This window comes from Microcaecilia unicolor, chromosome 8 (assembly GCF_901765095.1).
Source record: "Microcaecilia unicolor chromosome 8, aMicUni1.1, whole genome shotgun sequence".
NCBI classification, from domain to species: Eukaryota; Metazoa; Chordata; class Amphibia; order Gymnophiona; family Siphonopidae; genus Microcaecilia; species Microcaecilia unicolor.
In genome coordinates this window covers 157224041-157248708 of record NC_044038.1, presented here as the reverse complement: position 1 = coordinate 157248708, position 24668 = coordinate 157224041, and the positions used below count along the sequence as shown (strand labels likewise).

The following is a 24668-nucleotide window of genomic DNA, read 5'->3' as shown; positions in this document are numbered from 1 at the left end:
ATGGATGTTTCTTTGCTGAAATACTTGAACAGCACAGAGGAGTACTTAGCTTTTTTATGTGGACCTAAGCGCAGTCACTTGTTTCTGCCCATGACTCTCGTGTATGCTTTGATTTTTATCATTGGTGTAACAGGCAACCTTTTGGTCTGCTTAGTGATTCTAAAGCACCGCAATATGAAAACCCCGACCAATTATTATCTCTTTAGCTTAGCTATTTCTGACCTGTTGGTGTTGGTCTTTGGAATGCCTTTGGAGGTCTATGAGATGTGGAGCAACTACCCCTTCCTCTTTGGGACTGTGGGTTGCTACTTTAAAACAGCTCTCTTTGAGACTGTGTGTTTTGCCTCCATCCTGAGCGTGACAACTGTCAGTGTGGAGAGATACGTAGCAATCATTTACCCTTTCAGAGCCAAACTCGAGAGCACTAGAAAGCGTGCCTTGAAAATCCTAGTGACCCTCTGGATCTTCTCCATTCTGTTCTCGGTCCCTAACACTAGCATCCACGGCATCATGTTACAGTATTTCCCCAATGGAACACTGGTCCCCGACTCTGCTACCTGCACTGTGGTGAAACCCATGTGGATTTACAACTGCATCATCCAGGTCACATCTTTCCTCTTCTACCTGTTGCCCATGGGAGTCATAAGTGTGTTATACTACCTGATGGGACTCAAAGTAAGTTATAACAAAATGCTATATATTAACACATTCTTGGTTAGTATGTAAAGTCTTAATAGTTATAGAAAACATAGTTTCGATACAATGCTCTGCTATTTGTTTTAGGGGTCTCCAGGCTTTTTGTGATGTTTAAAGTTTCAGTTTTATAAACGGTTATATGCAATCTCTACATCCCTCCTCTCAGCAGTTGCAATCTCCCTTCTGCTACCAACTGGGTAATTCTAAGTGACATCAGTTAGCACAACACGGCTGTAGTGAGGTGGTTGTTGTTTGTTGTTTTTTTTTTTTACTCCTGATAAGTCACATCTTCAATAAAACAAAGGAAATACCCTCAGTACTGAAGTGTTCAGAGCAAATAATGTCATATATATTGTTTCAGTAGTACATAAAGGAAGTGCAAACTATGGGATTCAAGTGTGAGACTATAAACAGAGGTATATTTGTTAATTAATAAATATTGTTGAAGCATATCTGAAGCCAGAATACAGCTGGGGGTGGGGGGGGGGGGGGGGGGGACAAGTATTACATCCACTATGCGTTTTTGCATTCTAAATAAATAGAGATATTAAGATATGCAAACTCTTAAATTGTTTGATATACAGCTTTCATGGCACTAATATATTATGCTAATCTATCATGTCATATAAGCATGTTTCTCACAGTAGAAACAAGCGTCATTTTAAGTGTTGCATGCTGCTCAAATGCCATTTGATGAATTCAAAAATATATTTCAGATTCATCAAACTTGTAAAAAATGTGTTTCAGATGCTTATTCGTCTTCAATATTTAATCAGCAGCTGCTACTTAGCATTTAATCACCCCCACCACAACAAATCTTTTTTTTTCCTATTTTCTAGATTACAGAGGAAAATGATCTATTGTCTTTAGAATTTTTATTGGACACATTTAATTCAGTATATGCTGCAAACTGTAGTGTATATTATTAGAACATTGCCAAGGTAGAGTTTAAGGTACTTACATTCATATTTTAAAAAAAGGACTATTTATCTTCCAGCTAGAAACTAATACTGTAAGATAGCAATAATGAGAGCTCCGTATTCTGCATTCTTGGTGCTTGTCATTTAGGTTTTCCCATCCTTTTTAGTATACTTTGGTATGACACAATCAAGGTGACTTGTAGAAGGACTTCTATACTTACAATAAGTTTAGTGAAAAATGTGATTTATCTCAGATTAACACTGTATTTTCAGATGTTGACTGAAGAATAGTGAATCTACACTAAACTACCCCTCCATGAAGAAATTATTTCTTTTTTGGGGGTTGATAAAAAAATGTCTAGAAAAAGAGCACTGACGTCAAGCTGCAGCATAGTTCAAACAAGAAATGGGTTGCACAAGATGCTACATGACAGGTTATTGGTTTTTGTATATTAAAAACAAAACAGCTACATTTTTTTTCCAACTCAGATCCTTAACCCTTGTTGATTTGGAAGAGATGGAACTTGGCTTACTTTCACACATAAGGAAAGTAATAACATATCAGGATACCTAGCATGGAAGATACGTAAGCAGTAATTGGAATAAATTCTGCCCAAATCTGGGTGCTATAAAAATTAGCGCAGAGACCTATTCTATAAATGATGCTTTGAATTGGGCACCATTTATTGAACAACGCTTAACACCAGGATCTGCACCCAATTTTGGACGTGAGGATTTTCACCAACTGAAACCTGGTATTAATCCTCATGCCTAAGGGGGCCTTTTACTAAGCTGCGGTACGAAAACTCATTGGTAGCGCATGCCAAATTGACCCTACTGCAGGGATAGCACGGGCACCTTGAATTAGTTTCGAAGTTGACGTGCTGTTTCCCGCAATAGAAAATAATTTTCTATTTTCTACTGCGCGTGGCATTCCCGGTGGTAATTGGCAGCATGGCCACATTGCCGCTCACTGCCTGATTACCGCAGAGCTAGTGCGTTAGCGCTTACTGCCAAGTAAATAGGTGGCATTAAGGGCTCAGGCAGTAAATAGCCGTGCACTACTTTTCATTTTAACGCACAACTATTTACTGCCCCATTAAAAAAGGCCTTTTCCCCAGCTGTGGTAAAAAAAAATGGTCCAGCACATGCCAATTTTACACACTCACACTAGCACAGGCCACTTTTTACCAAGGCTTAGTAAAATGGCACCCCGAAGGTAGTGTGGATCTGCTGTATTCTATAACATTGCACGCACATTCTGAAATGACCCTGACCCACCTATGCCCCCCCATGGCCATGCCCCTTTTCAGATACACATGTAAAAATTTCCATGTGCATAGTTATAGAATACCAACCAGAAAGATGCCCGTGTAAATTTACAAATCGTTGCCCATTAGTGCAAATAATTGATTGTTAGCACCCAGTTACTGATGCTAATTGGCTCACTGTTCAAAGAAATTGCATGCGTAAATTGGGTGCACATGCAATTTTGAGCACCATATATAGAATTTGGGGGAAATCTAATTTAATCTGATCTAATCTCGAGCATTTTTCACCCGCTTATTCCCAAAATCGGTTCAAAGCAGTTTATAACAACATGATCAAAACAATTACTATAAGGTAACAGTCATTAAGAACAATATTATCATTTATCCTGGGTCAAATATTTATTTTAAGAAAACATTTTAAAATGTTTGTGAAAAAAGGTAGGGCGGCTGCTGTTTAATGGCCAGCGTCAAGTTATTCCAAACACATGCGGCTTAATAAGAGAGGGAGCTCCCTGAAGCCCATTTAAAACATATACCCTTTATGGATGGAGAGTTTATAAGCCATGATCTGATAAACGAAAAGCGTGGGCATAAAATGAACACCCTGACAAATAAATCGAATGTTCAGACGCCAAGCCCCACAAAGCCTTAAATATCAGAAAAGTGACTTTAACATATCATAGCAATATAGTACTATAGGGGTCCTTTTACTAAGGTGCGCTGAAAAATGGCCTGCGGTAGTATAGACACATGTTTTGGGTGCGAGCAGAATTATTTTTTAGTGTACCTACAAAAAAAGCTTTTTTTTTGCCAAAAATGGTCGTGCGGCACAATAAAAATTGTTGCACGTCCATTTTGAGTCTGAGGCCTTACTGCAAGCCATTGACCTAGCGGCAAAGTCTAATGTGGTAACCAGGCAGTAATGGACTACATGCATCAAATTCCACTTGACGTGCGTGGCTGTCGCATGGCAGAAAATAAAAAAATATTTTTCAGATGTGTGTAGCAGACGCACGCCTAAAATTGAAATTACTGCAAGGGCCACGTGGTAACCCTGCAGTAACTCCAATTTGGCACACGTTTGGGTGCATGTAGGTGCCTACGCGGGTTAAAAGGGCCCCATAGTAAATGACGGCAGATAAAGACCTGTATGGTCTGTCCAGTCTGCCCAACAAGATAAACTTATTTTACATGGTATGTGTTACTTTACAAGTATACCCGAATTTGATTTGTCCTTGCCTTTCTCAGGGCACAGACCGTAGAAGTCTGCCCAGCACTCTTCTTGTACTAAAAGTTCTGAAGATTCTGGAATCCTAAAGAGTTACAAGATTCCAGAATCCCAATTAATAGCAACATTCCATGTAGAACCCCAAAGAGTAACATAGTAATTGACGGCAGATAAAGTCCTGTACAGTCCATCCAGTCTGCCCAACAAGATAAACTCATTTTACATGGGATGCGATACTTTATATTTTTATTTATTTATTTTATTTGTTACATTTGTATCCCACATTTTCCCACCTATTTGTAGGCTCGATGTATCTTACATAGTTCCATAGTATACATATGTATACCCAAGTTTGATGTGAGCCTGTACCAGAAACCAGGGAAGCTTTATCAATAGCAGCAACACTGTCATAATTTTTAGATCTGAAAATCATCCTGGCTGCCTATATTTTGCAATAATTGAAGCTTTCTGTGCAATTTCTGATATGAAGGTTACACTTTCTCAGTGGCAGGAGTTCAGATCTGAAATACACTTCAGGTCAGATACACTTATGTGCTGGGGCACTGCAATTTAAGAAGCCACGGAAAACTAAGGGCCCCATTTACCAAGCTGCTGTAAAAGGGCACCTGCAGTGGCATCGGTGCATGGATTTGCCGCACGTTGAGGCCCCCTATAGCCACAGCAGGTAAAGATTGTTTTTAGCCCCCAAAAAAGAAATGGCCAGGCGCTAATCACAGGGATTGGCGTGCGGCCATTTCTGGAGGGGAGCACTTATTGCCACCTATTTAGGTGATGGGAAGGGCTGCTGGGCTAACCCAGAGCTGCCCGATTACTGCTGGGTAAGCCCCAGTGCTACAAAAATGAAAAACATTTTGTCACGCCGCAAACGGCACGCACTGTGGGTGGGAACTACTGGAGGGCTCATGGCAGTAGTCCAGTGGTAGTCCTAGTGCATTTTTTCTAGCGAAAAAGGTTCCGGTACTCAAATGCCAAGCCACCCTTCAGGGGTGGGGTGATCACTGAGGGACCTACCCCACAATAGCCAGGCCCCCTGCAACCAGTCACAGAATCTATGACAAGGCAGAATTGGTGTATGGAGCCTGAGCTCTTTCATTAAAACTTGGGATCCATGGGTCAATTTTAGCAGACAATGGAAAAGGTGCCAGTACTCTGTATCCCCAACTACCCCCTCAAAAAAAAAGCCCTGCTAAAGAGGGACAAGATTCCATGCAGAATTTCAAAGAGTAGCAACGTTCCATGTAGAACCCCAAAGAATGGCAAGATTCTGGAATCCTAAAGAGCAGTGTGTTTTTTCTAGTGAAAAAAGTGCTGGTACTCAAATGCTATGCCACCCTTCAAGGGTGAGGTGATCACTGAGGGACCTACCCCACAATAGCCAGGCCCCCTGCAACCAGTCACAGAATCTATGACAAGGTAGAATTGGTGCGTAGAGTCTGAGCTCTTTCATTACAACTTGGGGACCATGGGTCAATTTTAGCAGACAATTGAAGTACCCCCTCAAAAAACGCCCTGGGTAGTCCCAATTTGGTGCATGGCAAAGTGGCATTAACTCTACCACCACTTTGTAAAAAGGCCCCTAATCCTTTTTAGAAACCTGTTGGTAATGATGTAGATGCTTAGGTTGGGAGGGAAGGAGTAGCACTGATATATTCATAAATTGTAAAGTAATTGTGTTGTTTGTGATTTTATTATTTTAATTTGTGTATATGGATTTGCAAACCACTTAGGTTGCGGGCAGTGTATACATTTCTAAAATAAATAAATGTAATGGTAATCCTAGAATAAATCAAATTGCAATAAACCAACTGAGAAAGTGTTAGTGACTGTACTAACAAAGAAAAATAGTCTTCATAAAAGCATGAACAAACTAATCTGAATTGTTTGAGCTTATGAAAAAAATGTTTTCCTAACTAAGAGATACTTTTATTAAGCTGTGCTAGTAAATGTGCTTACCGAATACTAACCCACTTCTTAATCAACATAATTTTCATATGAACCTTAATAGCAATAATTCTGAAATTATTCTCCGTTAATATAATTGCCATAATATTCCTATGCACCTTATCTGTTATATATACTCTGATTCTCTATTCCATCAATGTGATTGTAGTTGTATTATATTGTAAGCCACATTGAGCCTGCAAATAGGTGGGAAAATGTGGAATATAAATGCAGCAAAATAAAATAAAATAAAATAAAAAATAACGTGGGACTTTCCTGTGTGCTAAGCACATTTCTAGCATAACCATAAATGTGTCCTTCAATTATTTCCTTTTCTGGCCATGCCACTGAAAAAGAATGCGGGAACTCTTACCAGCTCCTATTTAAGAGACATTAAGGGGTGCATGCTAATGATTTTCATGCGCTAAATGATAAGACTTCTATTATATTCCTATAGACGTCTTATCATTTTGCACGTGTTAAATCTGTGATACAGGAAGTACCGCTGGGCTACTGCAGCAGCCCGGCGGTACTTCCCACCCCTAATAAGCCATCATTTCTGCCACTACAAAAATGTATTTATTTTTGTAGCACCGGAATGTACCCAGCAGTAATCAGGCAGTGCCACACACTGCCCGGTTACCGCCCGGTTAGCACGGGAGCCCTTACCGCCATCTTAATGTGGCGCTGGATATGACACACGCTGAGGGTAGGAACTACCACCGGGCTGCTGTGGTAGCCCAGTGGTACTTCCCTTTTAGAGAGCGGTAAGCCCACGTTGGGCTTACCACCACTTTGTTAACGAACCCCTTAGGGCTTCTTTTACAAAGCTGCATTATTGATTCTCATTGCAACAAATGAGAGGAGGACCATTCAATTCCTATGGGCTTCCTCTTATTTGCCATGCAGGAATCACTAACATGGCTTTCTAAAAAGCCCTTAATGTAGCTGAGTTTTAAAAAAGGCATAGGCAAATTCCTGGAAGAAAAGTCCATAAAGCTTAAGGAAGAGCTGGGAAAAGTGACTGCTTGTCTCTGAGAGTAAGTAGCATGAAATATTGCAACTTTTGGGTGATGCTTATTTGGTGAAGATGCCAAAAGATAATTTGCCAATTCACTTGCTGATTACAGTGGCATATCACTGTCCCTGACGAAAGAATACCGAAATGGGGTGCTCCATAGGACAGTTATCACAATGGTGCAGAAACGTGTTGTAGCATCTGAACTATACATTTAAGAGGAAGTGTCTTAATGCTCTGGCATCAGCAAATTGTCATATGTTTATTTTAATAACGAACAATGAGATTTATATAGGGGACATATTTTGCAAACAATATCCCCAGGATTTAATATATAGGGGCCTTTTACAAAGGCGAGTTAGCAACTATGCGCCAGTAGCATGCACCAAAACGAGACTTCCGCCAGACTACCACACCCCCTGGTGGTAATTTCAGATTCCGTTGGTAATTGGCACTTGGCATGCGCTGACCAGTCACCACACGGGGGGCGCATGAGGCTTTACTGCTAGATCAATGGGTGGCGTTAAGGGCTCAGACCAGTTTTGGGTGCACAGTAGTTTCAGTTTTACCGCAGGCCCTTTTCCCTTCCCATTAAAAAAATCCCTTTTTAGCAGACGTGGTAAAAACTGGCCTGCTGCGCGCCCAATACATGCGCATACACTACCACAGGCCACTTTTTACCACGGCTTAGTAAAAGGACCCCTAAGTGACTAAAGTTGTACCCACAAATCAGTGTGCATTGCCGATTTGTGCACACAATTTGATTAAAGAGTCAATCAATGCCAATACTTGGCTGCTAATGACCAATTATTAGCCTTAATTGGCCTTAATTGGGATTTACGTATGGATTGTATTCTACAATGATCCACATGTAAATCCTAGGATGTGTGGTTTTAGAGGGCATACCTATGTGTAACGTGCATTTTTATAGAATACGCCCAATCTGCGTCTAATTTATTCACCATCATTTATGCCTGTGGCTTAGGCACTTAGGCGTGGGTACCCTTTATGAATACCAATTGGTGTATAATTTTTTTAGTGTGAATTATTGAATCTAGTCCTTTATGTATATACTCAAAAACCATGTAGTTAATTGGTGAAAGTTTATATTGTTTTGTACACTATGGGCTCGATATTGAAAACTATGTAACCAGCCAGGAGTCATTTTAGCACCTAACTGTGGATATTCAGTGGGAGATAACCGTATCTCCCGCAGAATATCCATGGTTAGCAGCTAGCAGCTAACTGGCTATTGGGCTCATTTTCGTAAGAGAAGGACGTCCATCTTTCGACATAAATCGGAAGATGGACATCCTTCTCCCAGGGATGTCCAAATCGATATAATTGAAACCCGATTTAGGATGTCTACAACTGCACTCCGGTGCAAGGACGGCCAAAATTCAAGGGGGCGTGTTGGAGGCATAGCGAAGGCAGGACTTGGGCGTGCCTAACACTTGGACGTCTTTGACCCATAATCGAAAAAAACAAGGACGTCCCTGATGAACACTTGGATGTTTTCACCCGGACCTGTTTTTCTTACAACTAAGGCACAAAAAGGTGCCCAAAATGGCCAGATGACCACCGGAGAGAATCGAGGATGACCTTCCGTTAATCCCCCAGTTGTCACTAACTGCCTCCCGGCCTCAAAAAAATTTTTTTAAATATGTCATGCCAGCCTCAGATGTCATACTCAGGTCCATGACAGCGCATGCAGGTCCCTGGAGCAGTTTTACTGGGTACTGCAATGCACTTCAGATAGGCAGACCCAGGCCCATACCTCCCCTACCTGTTACACTTATGGAGGGAACAGCGAGCTCTCCAAAACTCACCATAAACCCACGGTATCCATATATAGGTGCCCCCCTTCACTCGTAAGGGCTATGGTAGTGGTGTACAGTTGGGGGTAGGGGGTAGTGGGTTGGGGGGGTTGGGGGGGCTCAGCACACAAGGTAAGGGAGCTATGTTCCTGGAAGCAATTTATGAAGTCCACTGCAGTGCCCCCTAGGGTGCCTGGTTGCTGTCCTGGCATGTCAGGGGGACCAGTGCACTACAAATGCTGGCTCCTCCCACGACCAAATGGCTTGTACTTGGCCATTTTGACATGGACGTCTTTGATTTCGAAAATCACCGAAAGTCAGAAACGTCCATGTCTAGGGACGACCAAATCTAGGGACGTCCAAATTTAAGGACTTGGACGTCTCTGACGGTATTTTCGAAACAAAAGATGGACATCCATCTTGTTTCGAAAATACGGGTTTCCTCACCCCTGGATTTCACTGTTTTGCAAGGACTTCCAAATCACAACTTGGACGTCCCTTTCGAAAATGCCCCTCCACATCTCCCAATGTAGCTGGTTAGGTTCAGATATTCAGTGCCAAACCAGCTATGTTTAGCAGTTAACATAGGCTGCATAAATAGTAGGCCTATCTTTAACCGCTAAGCACTTAGAGGCTCTTTTACCAAATGGTGGTAAGCCTCCTGCGGGCTTACCACATGCCAATCTGGAGCTACCACCGGCCCAACACAGGCACCAGTGGTAGTTCCACCCCCAGCATGCAGCATTTCCAGCGCTAGTGGAAATATTTTTAAAAATATTTTCACAGGGGTCTACCCAGCGGTAATTGGGCAGCACAGCACGCTACCCAGTTACCGCCAGGTTAGTGCAGGAGACCTTACCGCAACCTCAATGGTTGGCAGTAACTGCTCCCTCCAACACACATGGCCATGCAGTAAGAACAATCTTTTTCAGGGTGTTTACCCACTGTGGTAAAAAGGTCTCAGCATGCAGCATAAATGGCTTCCACTGGTAGCACAGGGCCCTTTTACTGCCGCTTAGTAAAAGGGTCCCTTAACCAGTAAGCACTGACTATCTGCTTAACCAATTAAGGGGTCCTTTTACTAAGCTTTGGTGGCATTTTTAGCTCACGGAAGAAATCAGCTGGCGGTAAATGCTGAGACGCCCATAGGAATATGATGGGTATTTCAGTGTTTACCACTAGCTGATTTCTACCGCGAGCTAAAGATGCTACCTCGGCTTAGTAAAAGACTCCCTAAGTTGCTGCAGTTAAAAACGAAAACGGATATTCAATGCCAGTCACCAGAAATGGCCCGGGATTGAATATCCAGGTTTAACGCCAGCGCCGGACACCAAAAGCATTGCCTGCCGCCAGCTGAATATTGGGGAGTCAAAATTGTACACTTAGCCAATGAAAGTGTATATTGATATTAAGAATCTTAAGGGGAGAGTAAATGATGGGTGTTAATGCCTGAATGATCAGCTGAATTGATGTGTACTTAATTTTGGCTCCTTAAGCTGCAGTAGTGGCTTTCATGACTGATATTCTCCCCTTTTTACAGGAGCTCTCACTCTCTTTGTGGAAGTGAATATCTTTTCACTTTAATGCTTTTTGCCCTTTGGTAAATTATTGCCACTATTGTATGCAGATTCACTGGGAAAATTATGAAAACTAGTCAGATGTGTGGCCCCCAAGGACTGGATTTGAGGAACTCTGAGTTATTCCAAAAATATTCACTTCAACTTGTTGAGGGCCAAATATTAGTTTGGGTTACAGGACAGTCACAGAATATTTATCAGACTTTAAGCACATATATTTGGTCTAGCCTGAGTATTTGGTTTACTCAAAAACCACATGGCCGTGACAATCAAATAGCCTTAACGATTACCTCAACATATATAAAGGAACAGTTGCCAAACTATTGAGCCCACAAAGGATTTGGTTGTTATGGGATCATGGATTTATCCATATTTTTAAAGGTGGAAAACATTTTAAAATGACATATGGTTATTTTCTGGCAATAATCATTCTTTTTCAAAATAAAGAATGTGGTGTAGTGTGTAGAAAGGTTCTCCCCATTTAAATAATCAATTTCTTATACTGTAATTTTGCAAGCAAATAAAATAGGTTCAATAAATCTGGTAGACTTGTCTTCTTTTCACTAGCTTGTTTATAACCTAGTCAATGAGATTTATCGGCATACTCAGCCCTTGTACTTGAAGGAGAAGGTAGAATTGGATAATGTCAAGAGATAGTCCATTATAATAGGTGTGTAGTATGCATTACAGTGGCAGTGTCTCTTTAAAATATTTCGGCAAAACCGTCCACATCAATAAACTATGCCAGAGTTATATTTTGTATTCTAGGGAGCCAAGTAGGAATGCTAAATTATTCTATTCATTATTTGTCCTTGATAAATAGAGATTGATTTCCCAATACCTAGTCAGTACAGAAGGATGTGATGTACCGGTAAATTGTCAGGCATAAAACCAATTATACTGATCAGCAAAGCAAAAACAATTCCAAACTGGTAGCTGATGTACTAAAGTGCAGAATCACTTTGCAAAAGTCAGCTTCAAGTTGGAAAAAGAACACAATGCTTACAAATACTAAAAAAACAAACAAAACAAAAATAGCCCCCCAAATTTCAGGGTCAAGCCCTTTTTTCCCCACACAAAGCCCATGCTTGCAAAATGAGTTCACACTTTGGTGTATCAGCCTCATTGTTTGCCACAGTAAAATTTGTACAAATCATACTATACATGAAGGATGTTGTACATGCCTCATTAATGGTTCGGCACTGAATATCCAGGGCTAATCTAGCCAGCAACAGTGTTTAATAATCATTGACCACTGCCAGCTAAATATCAGCTGGACTAGTTTTCAGTCAAGAATTCATCTTAGTTTATAAGCTTAACCCATAAATTTAAGCCTACCATTTGTTCACCTACATTTTTGAGCCTAATATGTGAGTCTGGTCCCAAGCTCCTAAATCTTCCCCTCTTGCCACCAATTTGTTGCCCCTAAATTTAAGAGTTTAGTGAAATTTTGAGTAAAAATGTATGCATGCAGCCCTAGTGCATTATCAAAGAGGACAATTTATGAGCATAACTCTCAAAGTTAGGAGCATAAATCTTTTGACTATTGGACGCTTAGTGCCTAATTTCTATTGCGTACAACTGCAAGGGGGTGTGGACTTGGAAGGGTCATGAGCAGGTTGGGAGCATGACAAGCAGTTACAGAATACTGTCAGTTATGCACATAACTGCCTGCATTTAGGTGCATCCAATAAATAGGACAAATGTATTAATCAGAGTTCACAGCATCAATGTCGCTATCCAAATTTTCATCGATCCATCATTTTTAATTATATATTAACTTTTTAGTTAGCTTTTTGTTGAATTTTCCTTAAAACAGTCCAAAACTATTTAAAAATTTTATTTAGTGCGGTTAGCACCACTTAACTTACAGCTGTTTTCAACACCATGAGAACATCCATTGACATGGCCAAGTTTTGTAACTTCCTCAGGGTTCAGTGGAAAACCACTGTTAAATTATAAAGAACAAAGATGGATTTTTTTTCCTTAAACCGCTTCAACCATTGGGGCTAAATTCAAAATTAGAATGGTGGTCTCTGATTTGATTGGCTGTTGTGAAGGTCTGAATTTCCAGTTGGGTTGCTGGGACTCTAGTGAACTGATTGGTATTTAAATGTCGGTGTCTCCAAATAAAGACGCGGCCATTTTCTCTCTATGTGAGAAAGTATGCAGGTCATTTACAAGGTAAGTTGCTACAATGCAGAGCAGTTTAATAGATGGATATATATTTTTTATTAGAGTTCATAGTTTATTTGAATAGATTTTGAATGTTTTTTGTTTGTTTCTAGTGGTAAAAGGGGGTCTCTGTGTGCATCAAAACAGGCGCCAATGCCAGCGCAGGCCCCCTTTTGCCATAGCTTCATAAAAGGGGCCCTTAGTGAAAACCTGGCTTTTTAGACCAGCCTTTGCAGATTTTGTTTAATTTGCAGCTTTAGGAATTCTTTTACTAAGCTGCGGTGAACAGTAATGCGTGCTTACTGCAGCAAAAAAGGCCTTACAGCAGGGAATGCTGTGGAGAGTCATAATCAAAAGGGGCGCCCAAGTTTTCCTGAGGACGTCCTCGCAGGATGTCCTGGTGAAGGTACGGGGAAACCCGTATTATCGAGACAAGATGGGAGTCCATGTTTCGTTTTTATAATACGGTCGGGGATGCCCAAATCACGAAATTTAGGTCGACCTTAGAGATAGTCGTCCTTAGACTTGGTTGTTTCAGATTTTTGGCGATAATAAAAACTAAGGACGCCCATCTCAGAAGCGACCAAATGCAAGCCATTTGGTCAAGGGAGGAGCCAGCATTCGTAGTGCACTGGTCCCTCTGACATGCCAAGACACCAACCAGCACCCTAGGGGGCACTGCAGTGGACTTCAGAATTTGCTCCTAGGTGCATAGTTCCCTTACCTTGTGTGCTGAGCCCCCCCAAAACCCACTCCCCACAACTGTACACCACTACCATAGCCCTTATGGGTGAAGAGGGGCAACTACTTGTGGGTACAGTGGGTTTCTGGTGGGTTTTGAAGGGCTCACATTTACCACCACAAGTGTAACAGGTGGGGGGGGGGGGGGGTATGGGCCTGGGTCCGCCTGCCTGAAGTGTACTGCACCCACTAAAACTGCTCCAGGGACCTGCATACTGCTGTCATGGAGCTGGGTATGATAGTTGAGACTGGCATAGAGGCTGGAAAAAATATTTTTTTTATTTTTTTTGGAGGGTGGAAGGGGGTTAGTGACCACTGGGGGACTAAGGGGAGGTCATCCCCGATTCCCTCCGGTGGTCATCTGATCATTTAGGGCACATTTTTGTGGCTTGGTCGTAAGAAAAAAAGGACCAGGTAAAGTCGTCCAAGTGTTCGTCAGGGACGCCCTTCTTTTTTCCATTATCGGTTGAGGACACCCATGTGTTAGGCATGTCCCTCTATGCCTCAGACACGCCCCCGTGAACTTTGGTTGTCCCCGCGACGGAAAGCAGTTGAGGACGCCCAAAATCAGCTTTCGATTATGCAGATTTGGGCAACCCTGTGAGAAAGACACCCATCTTGCGATTTGTGTCGAAAGATGGGCACCCTTCTCTTTTGAAAATAAGCCTGCAAATGTCCCACAGTAATTTTGTGATCTGCTCATGCTTCCCACGCTCTTAGTGCAATTACATTGCCACATGCTGATTAGCACATGAGCCCTTACTGCCTACAAGTAAGTAGCGGTAGGAGCTTATGTGCTAATGGGAAAATTAGCATGTGGGCATTAATTCAAAAAATATAGAAATGCGGCCATTTTATCCGTATAGGAAAAACGACCTTAGCGTAAAGGAATGACCTGTGTAAGGATGCATTAAGGACATTTTTTTTAACCACAGTTTGGTGAAAAGGTCCTTTAGATACTGACATGATTATTTAGTTTTACCTTTCTTTTTCCCTTTTGTGTCCTGCAGTGCAGGGACGTAGCTACGGGTCCCAGGCCCTCCCAATTTTGGCCCAGGCCCGCCCACCTAAGCGCACACACATTGCAGCAGCAGCACGACGGCAGGGACGCCACCCGCACAGCACACCCACTGTAGCGCTCAGCTGATCAGGCCCGACAGAATCCAGCCCGATTTCGGTCTCAGGCCCGCCCGCCCACCACCACCCAAGCGCACACACTGTAGTCTGCAGTGCAGCAGCGGCAGCCTAGGCCCTAGCGTACAAGTCGCGCAGCCGCCAGCCGGGCACCCGCTCAGGTCTCCAGGGCAGGCTCAGACAACATCAGCCTGCCCGCCGGGGCCTACCTTCCCGGAATGATTGCTGCTTGCAGTGCACTTGCAGGGCCGCGCAGGCAGCGCATCGTAGTTTCCCTTCCATCATCCATCCTACGCGGTAGCAGCGCTGAATGGACGTGGCTGCGCTGCTCTGCGCAGCGACGTGCTCAGCCTCGCTTGTGGCATCATTCAGAGAGCAGGCTTTAAAAATATATATATTTGCACGTGCGACGCGAGCCTCAGTCTGGCCCTGGGGTAGGAATTGGCTTTGGAAGTTCCAGATCATTCCAGAATCGAGTTCCAGTGTCTCCAACTCTGCCAAGGTAAGCAGCAGCTGCCAGCAGCCCAGCCCAGCCGGTAATAAAATTGTAAATGCGTTTTTTTTTCATCATAATCATTATCATGTAATTTTTTTTTAATTAAGGCTAGCTGCTGGGGTATATATATATATATATAGTGCCCACCCATATTAGCTCTGGGCCCACCCAAAATCTCAGGTCTGGCTACGTCACTGCTGCAGTGGTATATTTATTTAGGTCATACTAATGTCTTGCCATTAATCCTCCTCCCCTGGCCTCAACCACTTGAGTCTATTTATTTATTTATTAGGATTTATTTACCACCTTTTTGAAGGAATTCACCAAAGGCGGTGTACAGTAAGAATAGAACAAACATAAGCAATAGGCAATTATAACAGTAAAAATATTCAAATAACAATACAAAGTATGGCATGTCAACAGAATATGTAATAGAACATTTTAATTGATAGTGAAGGGTAAAGCAAAGATTTATGTGTGCATTGCTTTGGTTTTAACTATTCCAGTATCAAATTCCTTGTTTGTTCAACCGCCATGATGGACCTCGAATGGCAATATAGTAAACTCTCACAAATAAATATATTAAATAAATAAATAATATTTTAAAATCTACAGACCTGAAAGTGTGAAATCCACCCACACTCTGCCCAGACTTAGTCCATTTGTCTGCCTACCTGCAAAATGCATGCTATCACATCCTGGGGCATACAGGCAGAATACCACGTAGTTAGAAATCTGTCATTTGTATACATACGTGTCAACTTATGTGTGAAAAAAACTAGAATACTAGCATTTAAGCACGTTCTTGCCACCTAAAACTAGGTGGCGCCTTACAAAATTACCCCCTTCATGATGTGCAGAGAGCTACCATGAATGCCAAACAAAGTATTTTTTACATTCTGTGATCAGCGTCAGTAGGGAAGTTCAAGCGGTCTTTGTTTTCAAGTTATGTGGTTATCATCACTGTTGAATGGGAGTCCTCCAACTTCATTGCTACCAGTGGGGGGCAGGACTGTAGGTGGAGGACTCCTGCTCAGCTTAGAGGGAACAGTAGTTATCAAGGGTTTTGTGTGTTTTTTTCACAAATTCATGTTTTTTGTACACATATGCACGCAAGAACATTTTTTGCATTTGCAAATCTGTTGTTTGCATATTAAATCATATGCATATGCACACTTAAGATTTTTAGGTGCCCAAGCAAACCAAATGTGTGCTTACGAATGCACAACCCTAATATTCAGTTGTGCATGATGAGAATACATTGAGACCAATTCTATAAAGTGTGCATGAATAGTGATACACTGATTACATGTATATTTCATTATAATGACATACATGTGCATATTTGCACATATACATGATTTAAACTTCACCTAGGTGTTTTTTTAATACTTGTGCATCTCACAAAGGGGTCCTCTTTCCTATGGGTGTCTTATCATTTACATAAGTACATTATTGCCATATTGGGAAAGACCAAAGGTCCATCAAGCACAGTATCCTGTTTCAAACAGTGGCCAATCCAGGTCACAAATACCTGGCAAGATCCCAAAAAAGTACAAAACATTTTATACTGCTTACCCCAGAAATAGTGGATTTTCCCCAAGTCAATTTAATAATGGTCTATGGACTTTTCCTTTAGAAAGCCGTCCAAACCTTTTTTAAACTCCGCTAAACTAACTGCCTTTACCACATTCTCTGGCAATGAATTCCAAAGTTTAATTACATGTTGAGTGAAGAAAAATTTTCTCCGATTTGTTTTAAATTTACTACATTGTAGCTTCATCGCATGCCCCCTAGTCCTAGTATTTTTGGAAAGCGTAAACAGATGCTTCACATCTACCCGTTCAACTCCACTCATTATTTTATAGACCTCTATTATATCTCCCCTCAGCCGCCTTTTCTCCAAGCTGAAGAGCCCTAGCTGCTTTAGCCTTTCCTCATAGGGAAGTCGTCCCATCCCTTTTATCATTTTCGTCGCCCTTCTCTGCACCTTTTCTAATTCCACTATATCTTTTTTGAGATGCGGCGACCATAATTGAACACAATATTCGAGGTGCGGTCGCATCATGGAGCGATACAAAGGTATTATAACATCCTCATTTTTGTTTTCCATTCCTTACCTAATAATACCTAACATTCTATTTGCTTTCTTAGCTGCAGCAGCACACTGAGCAGAAGGTTTCAACGTATCATCAACGACGACACCTAGATCCCTTTCTTGGTCGGTGACTCCTAACGTAGAACCTTGCATGAAGTAGCTATAATTTGGGTTCCTCTTTCCCACATGCATTACTTTGTATAGTGTACGCTATTTGTAATCTGTTAGCACACCTTAGTAAAAGGACCCCATAGTGCATATTTTACAGGTAGATGTTCACACATAGGTGGAGTCTGAATCGAGCAGGAGCAGCATTAGCATTTATGTGCATAATTTTATAGAATACTATAATTTCTGCATATGTTTCCTGATCTTTTGTGTATTTTTTTCATGTTAAACTAATATTCTATAAAGAAAAATAGGCTCTTGCCAGGTGCCCTCAGAGTGCTTATTTATCAGTACCCAGTTATAAAATTACCCCCATTCTGACCAGGTTAAAAGGATTTTACTTTAAAATATCTGTCTCCTCTTTTTGTTTTCAGCTTCGTCAAGACAAGTCTTTAGAAACAGATGAAATGTCTATGAATATCCAGCGACCATCCAGGAAATCTGTCACCAAAATGCTGTGTAAAGTACCAAGACCTTATTGACATAAGAGACATGTGAGAGAAAAGAAAGAGAGCCAGTATAATGAAGTCAATGTACACTTAGGAGGCCTTTTACCGAAGTGCATCACGAGAGCTAAATATTTAGCCCATGGCCATTTTAAGGATTAATGTTGTTGCTTTTCACAGGATTATTTGCATATGTATGATAAATGCATATACGTAAATTATTTTATTTATACAATTACACGGGGAAAAGCACAGATGAACCACACTTCACAAGCAAACATACAACACAGTGCAGATGCCGAAAGTGGCAGCAGATATTTTAATAACAATCTACATAGAACTCGTTACGGCCATGTTTTGGCTTATACGGCCCGCATCAGGAGTCTAAAAGTATGAACAAACGTTTAATAATGTTCCACTGAATAAAGTTTATTAATAAAGCCCAGCCACTACTGGTGTATGTGAATACACACTTAAAGAACAGAAACATCAAACCTCCAAGTAGGGAAATTCAAATTGAATAATTAACCCTCTTCTATATTAGGAGTCCAAACCTATTATTGGTTTCAAATCAGTGGGGAAGAAAAAGAATCAATAAAAAAAACTCTCCCTGAGAGAAAAATAATTGATTCCAAAGAAATCCCCCAATATTATCTAACACAGAATACCAGAGTAAGGGGTCTTTTTAGTAAAGTACACTGAAAAGTGTCCTGCGCTGGTATAGATGTGTGTATTAGATACGCGGAGGTCCATTTTTCAGCACTCCTGCAAAAAAGGTCTCTTTTTTTTGGCTGAAAATGGACGTGCGGCAAAATGAAAATTGGCGCATGTCCAATTTGTGCCTGAGACCTTACCATCACCCATTCACTTAGCAGTAAGGTCTCACATGTTAACTGGTCGGCCATTTTGAATCCCGAGACCGTCACAGCAACAGGATGCAGGGCAAGGGCAGCACTCCAGGCAGGAAAGAGGGGGCTCTTTCCTGCCCCGAAGAGGTCACTAGACCACCAGGGCAGTAGATAGTAAGTAAGGGAATTAACTTTCCATGAGTTGTATTATATAAGGCCTAATAGTCAGTATAGTAAAGGTGATTATTTAAGACCATAAATAATTGAAATAAGGGCAAAAGAGGAAACAAAAGACCCAAGAACAGCCTTTGTGATGCTCTACCCACATGGCAAACCTTTTCCATTACAAACTATAAAATGGCCATAAGATACATTTTTTTGTTTCAACCCAAGAACGTTTGTTAACCATTAGTTTAACTATTCAAATAGAATAAAAATCAGGCACCTATGACATGGCATGCTCTGCACCTGCTTTTTTTTCCCAGTTGTCTTAGTTATGGTGTTTGCCATCTGCTGGGCACCTTTCCATGTTGATCGACTTTTCTTCAGCTTTGTGCTAGACTGGACTGAGCCACTCGCCAATGTATTCAACATAATCCATGTTGTCTCAGGTGAGTTGCTAAATATCAGTACCTAACCATATAAGCAAAACCAGATAAAGGAAGTACTGTAGTTTAGGAGGTCAAGTGACGAATATCGGCTCTTAACCACATAAGGGCTAACTCTGCCCCCAAAAGTACCTACGTGTTGATATCCAACAGCACTTACTGTTAAAGTACCACTGAATATCAGCAGATAGCCCTTACAAGCGATTTAACCTTCCACTTTGAATATTAATCCAACCATAGCATTCTGTTGGAGTGACTAAGCTGTGTTTCACTATCGCAGATTAGTCACTCAAGTGGACCAAGTATAATGCTGCTTGTGATCAACCTCCAAGAAGCATTATATTTCTGTCCCGGAAACATTGAATTGCAAAGCCACAGCCCAGTGCTCTCAAGCCACTTCTTAGGAGAACTGAGAGAAAGCATTTACTCCTCCCAAAGCCCTCCCTCCAGTTCTGATCCCTCCAGAACACACTTCGATTTTGATCTTCTCAACTGCACTCCCAACTGTTCTGAATTACCCCCTTTTTCCCCAATTCTCCTACCTCTTCAGAGGCCCCACCTGAACCTATCTTGCAAATCCCGGGGGGGGGGGGTCAGGGCTGGAGCAAGCCCCACTCACTCCTGCCCTTTCTAGCACCAGGTTCAAAATAGTGCTAGTGACATCTCTCTGTAGTCTCATGGTACTTCTGCTAGATGTCAAGCTGCCATATGAGGGCATTTTGCCAATGAGTCATCATTTCTTCTAGTCAGAAAGTAACTACTGCTGTTGATTAATTACCATTAATGATCACAATTAACACACAAATCTGAATTATGAATACATTATTAATGCCGCTATTCTGACCACTGTGATCTGAATTGAGCATGGAACCACTTTCAAAGCCCCCTCAAAGAGCTCACCCCTCCTGAGGAGCCACCCCAGAAAAACCCTCCCGTACTCGAAAGCCCTCTCACCCCTCCCCATAGGCCCCCTTAAAGCCTAGGTTAAAGATGCCACGGTGATCTAGGGTAGGGTGAGCAGGACCGATCCCCAGTCACTCCTGCCCATACCGGCTCTTGGTTCAAAATGGCAGCCATGACCTCTAGTAGTAGTCAGCTATGGCTCATTATGTGCTGCTGCACTACCTCTCCTCTGGCTTGTGTACGAATATGTTCATGTGTGTGGGGGGGGGGAGTGGGGTCTTTTATTTTTTACAGAAGTGTCATTGTAAATCTACTTTGATCTCTTCCACTTTGGCCTTCCATTGGAGCTTCAATCCTTGTCCTCAACACAAACCCAATATTTTGTCTGGGTCTGGGAGAACCTTGGAAACCCAACCTACTGTCTTATAGAATACTGACTAGCAGAAAAATATGCATTAAATTATTAAATTGGGAGGACAATATATTTATTTTGAAAAGACCTTGGAATATGCTCTAAGAGGTTATTTACATGCATAAGTGACTTGCATACTGCCATTTACATGTATCCCTGCCAACTAAGGAGTTCTTTTAATAAGGTGTACAAATGGATTTAACGCGTGCTACTGATTAGCATGCTCTAAATGCCATGCAACTCATAGGAATATATAATGGGCTGCATGGCATTTAACACTAAATTCTATAAATGGCGCCTAGAAATTCGGTGCCCAAAAATTGCTCTTAGCACTATTCTCTAAACAGCGCTTAAAGTTAGGCGCCATTTATAGATTACCACTTTAGCACCGGGAACTGTGACTCCATTTAGCATGTTCATTTACACCAAGAAAACCTTGGTTTAAATCCCCATGCCTAAATTAGCTGTGGATCCCCTTTATTCTAAATTAAAGGAACATCCCAATCTGCCCATAGCCCCCCCCCCCCCCCCAAGGCCATGCCCTCTTTTTGAATCCACACCTAAATCTACATGCATACATTTTAATTAAATCCAATTAGCAGTGATTGTTTAAAATCTCAATTATTAGCACTAATTGGCTTGTTATTCAATTAAATTACACATGGAGATTGGGCACATGTCCAAATTTGCATGTGCAATTTTTAGCAACTTTTATAAAATTTGGGTGCACACTAGTTGTTAGCAAGCACTAAATCTCTTAGCACACCTTATTAAAAGGGGGGCTCACTCTGTCGCTTTCTTTCCTTTGTTTATTTTTTTTTTTCACAAAGCACATTGCCTCTTTAAGGGCTTCTGCAGCAGCAATGCCCTTTAAAGAGGAGACATTTAGAAACAGAATCAAACTTCCAATAACAAATGGCAGTGAGCATAGACAGCAGGTTGCAGTGACAGCCCAACTTATAATTCCTAGTTGTTTTTGATTCTGGACAGGGAGTAAAGCTGGATGCACACAAAAGTAGTGGAAGCAAGAAATCAAGGTACAAGAGGAAACTCTGCTATGAAACTTCCTGACTGTTGGTCCCAGTGGCAAAAGCTGCTGTGAGCTGGTAATCATGGCCAGAGAATGAGGCTGTGCTAACATGGGCTTGGTTGGCTTTCAAGCTTGTCTGTTTGTCACAGGCAGGCTGACCATTCAGGCAACCGGGCAGTGCCTGAGGGCCCAGAGGCTCTGGGGGGCCCAGGCTCTGCCCGGTTTCCCGCTACACACTACAGTCCTCTCCGGTCCTACCTTTAAAGGCGTGCCACTGGTGATCTATTGGCCTCTGTGGGGTGGGGGTGTGGAAAGATTTTCTTTCCTGCCTGTGTGATGACACTATTCCCCCTGCCCGACATTGCCATACCGTACTTTAAAAACAGCAGGCGAGATTATCAAGCCCCGCGAGACCACCACAGGAAGTCTCGGTCGCCATTTTGAAAAGACGGTGGTGCCAGCAGGCGGGGGAATAGCGGCAGCACAGTGGGCAGGAAAGAACATACTCCTCCCCCTCCCCCACAGAGACCACCAGGCCATTAGGGCCCTTCAGGTAGGACTGGGGCATTGGGGCATCGGCTGTGGTGGTAGGGGGCCTAGCAGTGTGGCAGTAGGGGGTGTCGGGCAGCAGCTGGGCAAGGGGCCCATACCACCCTCAATGTCCAGGGGCCCAGACCACTCTCAGTCCACCCCTGCTGTTTATTCATGGGCCAGCCCAGTCCTGGATGTGAAAACTGTCCCCATAGTGGGCAAACCTCTGCTAACCCCAAGCATTCCATCCTGATCATAAGACATCAATTTTTTTTTCCTAAGGCACATGAGCTCAACAACACTTTTCTCTCCATCAAATTTACTCCTGTCATCCCATGGTTATAAACTGGTTGAGATTCCATGGTCTGCAGGAGTTTTTGGCTCTTGAAACTTTACACCATTGGATGATTGAAACATGCCTGATGAAGAGAAAGGTTTTAGAAAGCTTTCACACACCTTAAGGGGGAAGGTTGAAGGTCAGGTCACCACTTTGTAGAACTGGGTGAGAAGAGTCAGGCCATGTGACAGCAAGCATGTTGTGCCTTCAGGTACAAAAATCATTGCAGTTTGTTTATTGTCATGATCAGTGAGTGTGGCCATAGTCAGAAGGATATCTCAGCATATTAAATCACAAGTTACTTGTTTTTGTCTTTTCTTTCTTTAGGTGTTTTCTTTTATCTAAGCTCTGCAGTGAACCCTCTTATTTATAACCTGCTGTCCAGGCGCTTCAGGTCAGCATTCCTAAATGTTATGCCTGTTCACTGCAAAAGTTGGAATGCCAAGGACCTTGCCGATGGAGTCCAGCCTCAGAAGAGTATATACATACTTGGACACCGCAGTCTGGTGGACTCAGTGGAAGATGTCAGCCCTCCCTGTACACATCGAACTTCTGTTTGCAGCTCTCACCTTTCCACAGTTCTATGACTTCATAGATGATAAATTCCAGAGATCAGTCATTGGGTGAAAAAAAAACCAACCAGCATGCTTAACTCTAAGATAAGCATAGTATGTGGCTTAGTTTTCAAAAGGATTTATGCAGGCGGCAACGGGTGTCAATTGAATAATTCTTTTGTGCTAAAAATATTTTTTATTTATTTTTATTTGTTGTATTTGTATCCCACATTTTCCCACCTATTTGCAGGCTCAATGTGGCTTACAATATTCCGTTATGGCATTCGCCATTCCAGAGTAAAAGAAACAATTGGTTACAGTGGGGGAAATAAGTATTTGATCCCTTGCTGATTTTGTAAGTTTGCCCACTGACAAAGACATGAGCAGCCCATAATTGAAGGGTAGGTTATTGGTAACAGTGAGAGATAGCACATCACAAATTAAATCCGGAAAATCACATTGTGGAAAGTATATGAATTTATTTGCATTCTGCAGAGGGAAATAAGTATTTGATCCCCCACCAACCAGTAAGAGATCTGGCCCCTACAGACCAGGTAGATGCTCCAAATCAACTCGTTACCTGCATGACAGACAGCTGTCGGCAATGGTCACCTGTATGAAAGACACCTGTCCACAGACTCAGTGAATCAGTCAGACTCTAACCTCTACAAAATGGCCAAGAGCAAGGAGCTGTCTAAGGATGTCAGGGACAAGATCATACACCTGCACAAGGCTGGAATGGGCTACAAAACCATCAGTAAGACGCTGGGCGAGAAGGAGACAACTGTTGGTGCCATAGTAAGAAAATGGAAGAAGTACAAAATGACTGTCAATCGACAAAGATCTGGGGCTCCACGCAAAATCTCACCTCGTGGGGTATCCTTGATCATGAGGAAGGTTAGAAATCAGCCTACAACTACAAGGGGGGAACTTGTCAATGATCTCAAGGCAGCTGGGACCACTGTCACCACGAAAACCATTGGTAACACATTACGACATAACGGATTGCAATCCTGCAGTGCCCGCAAGGTCCCCCTGCTCCGGAAGGCACATGTGACGGCCCGTCTGAAGTTTGCCAGTGAACACCTGGATGATGCCGAGAGTGATTGGGAGAAGGTGCTGTGGTCAGATGAGACAAAAATTGAGCTCTTTGGCATGAACTCAACTCGCCGTGTTTGGAGGAAGAGAAATGCTGCCTATGACCCAAAGAACACCGTCCCCACTGTCAAGCATGGAGGTGGAAATGTTATGTTTTGGGGGTGTTTCTCTGCTAAGGGCACAGGACTACTTCACCGCATCAATGGGAGAATGGATGGGGCCATGTACCGTACAATTCTGAGTGACAACCTCCTTCCCTCCGCCAGGGCCTTAAAAATGGGTCGTGGCTGGGTCTTCCAGCACGACAATGACCCAAAACATACAGCCAAGGCAACAAAGGAGTGGCTCAGGAAGAAGCACATTAGGGTCATGGAGTGGCCTAGCCAGTCACCAGACCTTAATCCCATTGAAAACTTATGGAGGGAGCTGAAGCTGTGAGTTGCCAAGCGACAGCCCAGAACTCTTAATGATTTAGAGATGATCTGCAAAGAGGAGTGGACCAAAATTCCTCCTGACATGTGTGCAAACCTCATCATCAACTACAGAAGACGTCTGACCGCTGTGCTTGCCAACAAGGGTTTTGCCACCAAGTATTAGGTC

At 42.4% G+C, this 24668-nt stretch overlaps 1 protein-coding gene across 1 annotated transcript; it reads left to right on the top strand.

Annotated features, from left to right (window-relative positions):
- NMUR2 (neuromedin U receptor 2) lies at positions 1–23003 on the top strand. The gene is made up of 4 exons (XM_030213419.1): positions 1–675; positions 17676–17760; positions 19081–19206; positions 22744–23003. Exons 1-4 carry the CDS (start codon positions 1–3, stop codon positions 23001–23003), a joined length of 1146 nt encoding a protein of 381 aa, XP_030069279.1.
- Positions 23004–24668: the final 1665 nt, after the last annotated feature.

Coding starts and splice junctions, on each gene's coding strand:
- NMUR2 (XM_030213419.1), top strand. CDS start 1: ATGGATGTTTCTTTGCTGAAATACTTGAACAGCACAGAGGAGTACTTA. Junction 676..17,675: donor ACTACCTGATGGGACTCAAA/GTAAGTTATAAC, acceptor TTTTGTTTTCAG/CTTCGTCAAGACAAGTCTTT. Junction 17,761..19,080: donor ATCTGTCACCAAAATGCTGT/GTAAAGTACCAA, acceptor TTTTTTTCCCAG/TTGTCTTAGTTATGGTGTTT.